This window comes from Diuraphis noxia, unplaced genomic scaffold (assembly GCF_037042655.1).
Source record: "Diuraphis noxia isolate RWA-SAM2 unplaced genomic scaffold, SU_Dnox_SAM2 contig0005, whole genome shotgun sequence".
In the NCBI taxonomy this organism is placed as follows: Eukaryota; Metazoa; Arthropoda; class Insecta; order Hemiptera; family Aphididae; genus Diuraphis; species Diuraphis noxia.
This window is the reverse complement of record NW_028301715.1, coordinates 47961298-47969007: the sequence shown is the minus strand read 5'-3', so window position 1 is coordinate 47969007 and position 7710 is coordinate 47961298. Positions and strand designations below refer to the sequence as shown.

Sequence of the window (7710 nt, the reverse complement as noted above, 5' to 3'; positions counted from 1 at the left end):
AAGGATTTAAAATCTACATTATATGAAATTCGACTACCGACAGTAGTCCGGCAAACATGTCTAGCTTATAGGTAAGTTATAGTAGGTAGCTTATATATTAAATTGTAATGATGTGTCACATATCATAATTGAATGGTCTAATGAGGTATCTGCTATCAAGGATAACGGTAAATCTTTGGAAGCGCAAAAGCCTTTGATGGAGCCGCCTGCGACTTTGGCTGTCTTGACCACCTTGTCTCCACTCCAGTGGTTGAATTGGGGAAGGATGTAGGGGGCTAAGCTACTCATCATTTTTCTTCAAATTATAGCGTACCCCTTTATTATATTCATCAAAGTTACTATTAAATTAATTTGCTTAATTGTTAAATTTAATTTAGAGTTCACCTTTATCTTTTTTCCAATTCAACCACTGCTCCTCGTCCTCCCATTAGCGCATGAGCACCATTCACGATAGAAACAACCTCCCAACATCGGACCCTGCTAGCGACAACTGACTTTTTACATTTTTAACAAAAAATTTATCAGTGTTGTATTTATTTCGATTTGAGTGTTTAAAACTTTTTTAACCTTATTAAGTCATCTGCATAAATCAAATATAGCTGCGAATAAGGTAAGGTACACGAGCATCATATTATCTAGGTATGTTAATTTTTATAATTTATTTATAAACATTTTATTACTATGGTGTATTTGATCATATTCTCGAATTACGACTTCGAGAGCCACCCGGCGACCAGGAGGAAGGAAATATCGCAATTTTAATATTTGCATCTGGTATCATTCTCCAGCATTTTTAAGTTTAGGAAATGACACAGATCCATAACATCAACTCTCCCTAATTTTAATTACTTTTAATATAACTATTGACAATAGCCTTAGTTGTACTTCTTTATATTTTTTATTTTAATATTTTATTTCTTTTCTATTTTTGTACAATATTGATAATTTACCATAAAAATTTAAAAAAAATTACAAATTATTAGACTAACGAAAACAACCATTGTCCTATATTTCGAGAAAAAAAGATTAAAAATACAAAATGTTTTGGAAGCTGTTCTTGCCGTAATCAAAATATGTTTAAAAATAATAATTTAAAAAAATTCGTTTAAAATTGTGATAATTTACAAATTTTTCTGCAGTTATTTAGTAATTTTATTAATATTCTAATGTTATTAATTAAGTCTTGAATTTTACAATTTTATATGATTCCTCTTCCTGATTAGTTGTAACCAAACATTGAAACATATATTAATATACATATATATATCATAAACAATCTTGAATTTTCTTATATATCCTGAATCTTGAAGCACAACTAATTTGGTAATTTTGTGGTAGATATGAACTCGATGTCCAGTTCAAATATTCAATGGATCACCCATATTATTAGATTATTATAATAAAATATGATATATAATATTATAGAGCATCAGAGTCAAATAATTCTCAGATATAATAAATCATCAAATAGTAATCAGATAATTTATACATATCAATCTTGTATTATGTATTTATTAGTTTTTAATATTTAGTATTTTAGTTAATAGTGATATTCTCACAATATCCATTGTAATGTTGTTTTAAGTAGGTACACACATAAAAATGCAAAGGTTTCTGGTGTGACATAAGAATAAACAAATGTTTTCCTCTTCAAATTCTCACTAAGATTTTAACATGCGTCTTATATGAGCCTTAAGGGAAAATGGAGATAAAATAAAACGCATCTGTGACAAGTTATACTCTCACTTATTATACATCAGGAGGGAATTGTTTTTTACAGATGAATATTATATGATGTTCATTATTACTAAGCTTTATTTCTATCAGATGATTCGTAAAAAATGTATATTACATAATATATAATATACAATTATTATATATTATATATTAATATAAATTCTTTTTACACAATTAAAAGAAACAAAATGTTAAATATGTTGATGATAAAAGAATAAAATAAAACACAAGGTTAAAAACATCAAAAAACTATTTAATATCATAAAATATCAATTTAATAACATCATTAATACTAGGTATAGTATAACAATCATATTTAGTATTTTTAACATCAATATCCAATATAATAAACTCATTAACATTTTAAATTATTAAAAACAATAGAATAAAAAATTTCAAAGTATAAAAACAGTCTGGAATGTAATGCTATTAAATTCGCTTTGGTTTATTTATAATTTCCTTAATGTTAAAGAAATTATATTTTAGAATTGTATTAAGATATATTATATTTATACAATATACTAGTAATAAATATTATATTAAATTATCATACACAAATTCAATGTATTAAATATTATAAATTAATTAATGACTTAAAATATTTTAACCATCAGTCTTTTCCAAACATAATCACAATAAGCCGTTTAAATTTGATTGGTACAATATAAAAGATTTAAAAAAATGTATTCATTGGTAAAATAATGGTATTTTTTAATTATTTCCTAAACATATGTAAAAGAATATTTATAAAATAGGTTAGGTATAAATAATAAGTGAAAATGTAAATAATACATTATCATGATATTAATATATTATGGGATAATAATTTTAAAAATAATTATCACAACATATTCATAATTCTTAGTCGTTAAAATACTGAGAATAGTATATTAAAAAAAAAAATACATAAATACATATTAACAAAGAAAAATATTAATTAATTGTCTTCTGATGACAAATTATTCATTTTTGTTGCAAAAAAGAATGGACAGTTTTTTTCACTTCATTGATTATAAGCAAACAATTAACAGTAACAATGTCTTTATAAATAGGTTGAACTGAAATATAAATTAATACATTTTTTGAGTTATTTAAATGATGAGCATGTTAAATAAATGAATGCAAAAAAAAAATCATAACTTACACATAAGTTTTTTAATTGGAAAGAATGATATTAAAGATTGTTCTTGTTTTTCAACTATATCTATGATACTGGGATCTTTAATATGCTTTTTTAATTCGTTTAAAAGAGCTATTAAATCATCTATATTTTTGCCATTAACTTTTGAACAAAACACAAAAGCATGGCCCATTTTATCAGGTTTCATCACACCAGTCTACAATAAACAATAAAACAACAAAATTTAAATGTTTAACTAAAACAGAATTTATAAATTTGTATAGACCAAATTTTAAATACCTTTAGGAACATATTAAGAAGTACAAAGAAAACACCAACATTTACTTGAGTAAGCAATGGATATCCAATTAATAATAAACTATCAGAAGTTTGAAGTTTATCAAATGATTCTAAGATAGCAATTAAAGAATCATGTTGTTTTCTATTATTATTGATACAATCACTAATATAAATCGATGTTAGGTCGCAAACAATTAACTGCCCATTAATAGTCTGTCTTGGTATTTGTAACCAAAAGTAACTGCAATGCATAAAAGAATATTTTATATTGAGATCAAAATTTGAATAATAATTTCACTTGTAAAGTTTTAAATGAAAATAAATTTTAAACTAACTCTCTGCGTTTAATACTGTCTTCAATAGGAATAGTAAATAATGATCTTGCTCGGTTACTGTAGTCTATTAATATATCCACACAAAACTTAGAGCTGCGTATCACAGATACAGGTTTACCCATTTGAATATTAAAATCAGATGAGTCAATTTTGGCATCCTATATGAATAAATTAAAAATGTAACCAATTTTAAATCATTCGTTGAAGACACAAAATAAATATAATTTCATTATGAAATTAATATTTTTATTATTTAGTTAAAATAATATTGCTAAAAAATTAAATGATTAAGTTAACCTCTGCAGTAAACCACAAAACTGTTGATTCATATTGCCATTGATATTTATCAAACTGATTCACTTCATTTTGTAGTAACTTTGCTTCATCTGATGCTCGATATTCTGTCCTACGCTGTTTCTCAGAAAATGAATAATCCATGACTAACTTCATAGATAAAACTTTTGGCAAATCATACTGTAAACTCTTTTTAATTTAAAACAATCCAGCATGTTTAAGATAAAGAATTTACATTTTATCACTTAATTTAGAATTTTTTTTTTATCAAATTTTTTTATTTTTACCTGAAGTTTATTATGTCCAACTATTTCTTGTGATGAGTCTATTTTTTTTATTTTATACCTATACACATATGTTTTAGCAACACAATATTGTAGGTCACTTAAATTTTTGGCATCATTTTCAATTTTTTTAACAAATCGTTCAATATTATTTTCAATAACTTGCATTTGTAGTTCACTAAAATATTTTGAGCAATTATACATTGTTGATAAGAAATCCTTAGGCAATTCTTTCAATGGAAACAGACAATAATCAGAGACATCTAAAACGATAAAATAAGTCATATGACGTAAGTAATAATCAATATTTATGGTTTTTAGTAATACATACTGCGATCTATAGTCGAAAAATAAGTATGAATCCAAGGTTCCACATGTTGTAACCCCTTGTATCCGCAACATACAACATAAACCTCAGAATTTCCCTGCTTACTAGTAACTGGTTTTTTTATTTGTACTGAATCAAAAGCACAACATAACAAATATATTCGACATAACGTATTGCATTCAAACATAGTAAACATTTTTATAACAAATGAACCACCTAAAATTCAAAAACATTATCAAAAAAAAAAATCTCACAAATAAATTAAGTATAAATACAACCTTTTTGAAGTATCATTAAGGCGACCATAGTCTCTACTATTTGCAGGCGCATTACTACATTTTCTTGTTCGTCAGGATTATTTTGACAATCCATACTTCCATCAGCTGTTACCTGAAGATCATAATAAAAAATATTATTTTAAATCATACATAAACCAATAATCAAATGATTCAAATGTGTTATTTACCAAATTTGCTTCTTCGCCAAAACGGTTTTTTACAAAGGTATATAATTCTTTGTAGAAATTTTTTTGAAAAATATCGCCAGTGTGATCCTTACCAAAAAACCAATGGTTTAATGTATATAACATAAATCTATCATCATTTATTAAATCAGGATTACCGTTTCCTTCATGATATGGATTTAATGAAACTCCTACCCAATCCCACTTGAATGATAAAAAAAAAAATAGTTAAATTAAATAAAACAATTATTAACACTTATAAGAAATACTTACTTTGACGTTTATTTCTTGGCTAATGATATAATGGTTGAGAGCAGAAATAAAACCTCCAGGAGCTTCACATAAATGAACACTGTACAACTTACCATTTTCAATGCTTTTTTGAGGTATTAGATTATAATCGTTTAATAGTTCAAAAAACTTCAACCAAGCACCGGTCAATAGTTCTGGATGTCCAATTCCTCGAACTTTAGATATAACTTTACCAGCTGGATTTGTTTGTTTTGTATTTGTATGCCATTCAGTTAAGTTAAAATCATTTAGTTTATCTTTGACTGTGTTAAGTGATTTTTTTAAATGCATAAAATCTGGTAACTAAAAAGAAAATAATAATATTGTATTTAGTATATTCAAAATAAAAATTATGCTTAAGTTTAAAAGTTTTTATTTTAAACTGAAATTATTATTTTTACTTTCATGTGCTTTTAATTTATCCAACAAGTGTTATTATAAAAAAACAAAATATATTATTGAGATCTTAAATGCTAATTAAATATATTCTATATACCTGACAATATGATTAGAGTTGGTAGTTATTTTATCTGCTTGGAATTTAACGACATTGTATTTTGCTTATGTTTAATATTTCTCCCTTATCCGATTAAATTTAGAATATGGATCGATAATTTGGAGCCCACCCAAGATTATTTCATGGGAAAACTCAAAATATTATATTTTATGAATGATCAAATAATTAGGTACCTAATAACTTTATAATATACCTATTCAGACAAGAAATATATAGATAATATCTGTACCACAAAATAGAAAATTTCAACTTTAAATTTTAATCCTTATTTTTGCCTGAAAAATATAATGAGACTAATTTTGAATAGGCACTATTTAAATTTTAAAATTTTAAATACATGTTGGGTTCAAATATTTCAGAAATTTGTTATTTTAACTAAGTCTCCATGAATAAAACTTTAACTCATCAGCAACACATTCTCATAAAAATACTATCAGCGTTACAAAATTGAAATACAGATAAGAAATTAATTTTTCAAAAATAATTTTTTCTAGTATCTAAGATTGACCCTTGAGCCCTCAGCAGCTTTAATGTACATGAAATGTCTATAAATTATTATTTATGTACCAACATGCAGTTAGTGCAGTGATAAAGTTTATAAAATTAATTATTCTCATTACTGTGGTCTTGCAAATGTTATTTTTAGTAATATAAGAGCTCAAAGAATATAAAATTGAATACACTGTCTTTCAAACATATACACAGGTCAATAATCATTAAGTACATTAAATTAATGGGTAGTTAGTATTAATACATATATTATTTTATGCTATATTGCAATCATAATAATTGTAATCTTTTATCATTTTTATAGATAATAAGTCTAATTTAAAGTTAGTAACTGGTTTTTCTTTTTTTTTTTTGATATTAGTAGTTACCTACACTACTTATACATTTTGTAGTAAAATAATTTGAAGTCCATTCACTTGCCAATCCAGATTATAATATTTTTTCTAGCTTATAAAAATAATTTATTAGGAAGTTACAAATTAATAATCATTCCTTTAAAATTAAAAAATATATGAAAAATCAAATTTTTTAATTTCCAAAACTGTATTAAATATAAAATATAATATAGATACCTAGTTAATGTGTTACTAATAAATTATGATAAAGGTTATTATAAATAATGACCTTAACTTTCATATGCCAATGAACATTAGGATATTTACAAAAACATTAATTTATCAATATATGTTTAATTAATTTATATATGAATATTGAACAATACAGGGGTTAAAATGGAATTTAATGATGTTGATTACCTCCCATTTACAGAGTCTCAGCATGGTATCCGGGTTAGGAAGTTCCCACTTGCCTTGATTAGTCAGGGGAAATTGTTTTTTGAATAATTGAGCGACAACTTCATCATATTGCGTTGGTTTGTTCTGGTAACCATTAGTGTTTCCGTAATGTTTCTTCTCCCTGATACCATTCTTTACCTGGTACTCATAAGTAGTGTAATTGTTATTAAAAGAGTCTTCGGTCTTATCCATTTTAGTCTGCATTGTCCGTAGAATTTAAACAATAATTTACTCGTATTTGGAATTAATTTATTATGGACAATAAATAAGCAACATGAAATATTTAACAACAATCGACATTACATTTTGATTTAAAAAAAAAAACGAGTATCAGGATTTGCCAATTCCGAGATTGAACTACGAAAACTTAAAACCATAAAATGTTCTGCCTTACAAGTTACAACTTACAACTTACAACGTCAAGTCGTCAAGTTGTCAAGAGAGAAGAGAATATTAGAATGGAATGGTCATTGCCTCATTGGCCTGGTTTTAACAGTGATAACAGCTTTCTACTGTTATCAATTAATAATATGATGTCGTGTCCATAGAAAATAGATAAAATGATTAAAATGTCGTGTCCTCGGCTGCGCCGCACGCGCTATTTTCTAAAATCATGTGACAGCGTGTCATTATCGTAATTTATTTTTATTATTATCCTTATGATGTTTTTACACTTCAAAATTGGTGGTATCACGTCCTCTTAATAGGGCTTAATAGTGGCAGCACAGAGTAGATTA

General features: G+C 25.5%; 1 protein-coding gene across 2 annotated transcripts; it reads right to left on the bottom strand.

Moving 5' to 3' along the window:
• Positions 1-1969: 1969 nt before the first annotated feature.
• Positions 1970-7466, bottom strand: LOC107166418 (cap-specific mRNA (nucleoside-2'-O-)-methyltransferase 2-like). Of its 2 annotated transcripts, none has more exons than XM_015515075.2 (11): positions 6935-7466; positions 5135-5455; positions 4865-5065; positions 4677-4788; positions 4402-4614; positions 4074-4333; positions 3790-3975; positions 3493-3650; positions 3158-3398; positions 2882-3074; positions 1970-2795 (listed from the first exon to the last, which is right to left on the bottom strand). In XM_015515075.2, the coding sequence occupies exons 1-11, from the start codon at positions 7175-7177 to the stop codon at positions 2701-2703; spliced, it is 2223 nt and encodes a 740-aa protein (XP_015370561.2). In that variant the 5' UTR covers positions 7178-7466; the 3' UTR covers positions 1970-2700. The 2 variants fall into 2 exon arrangements, with proteins under 2 accessions (XP_015370561.2, XP_015370562.2); XM_015515076.2 differs by having other exon boundaries at positions 3790-3966.
• Positions 7467-7710: the final 244 nt, after the last annotated feature.

Excerpts from the sequence above, each read along its gene's own strand:
- LOC107166418 (XM_015515075.2), bottom strand. The coding sequence starts at position 7,177 with ATGCAGACTAAAATGGATAAGACCGAAGACTCTTTTAATAACAATTAC. Across the intron at positions 3,399-3,492 it reads GACAGTATTAAACGCAGAGA|TTACTTTTGGTTACAAATAC; the intron begins GTTAGTTTAAAA and ends TATGCATTGCAG. Across the intron at positions 3,075-3,157 it reads TTCTTAATATGTTCCTAAAG|ACTGGTGTGATGAAACCTGA; the intron begins GTATTTAAAATT and ends TGTTTATTGTAG.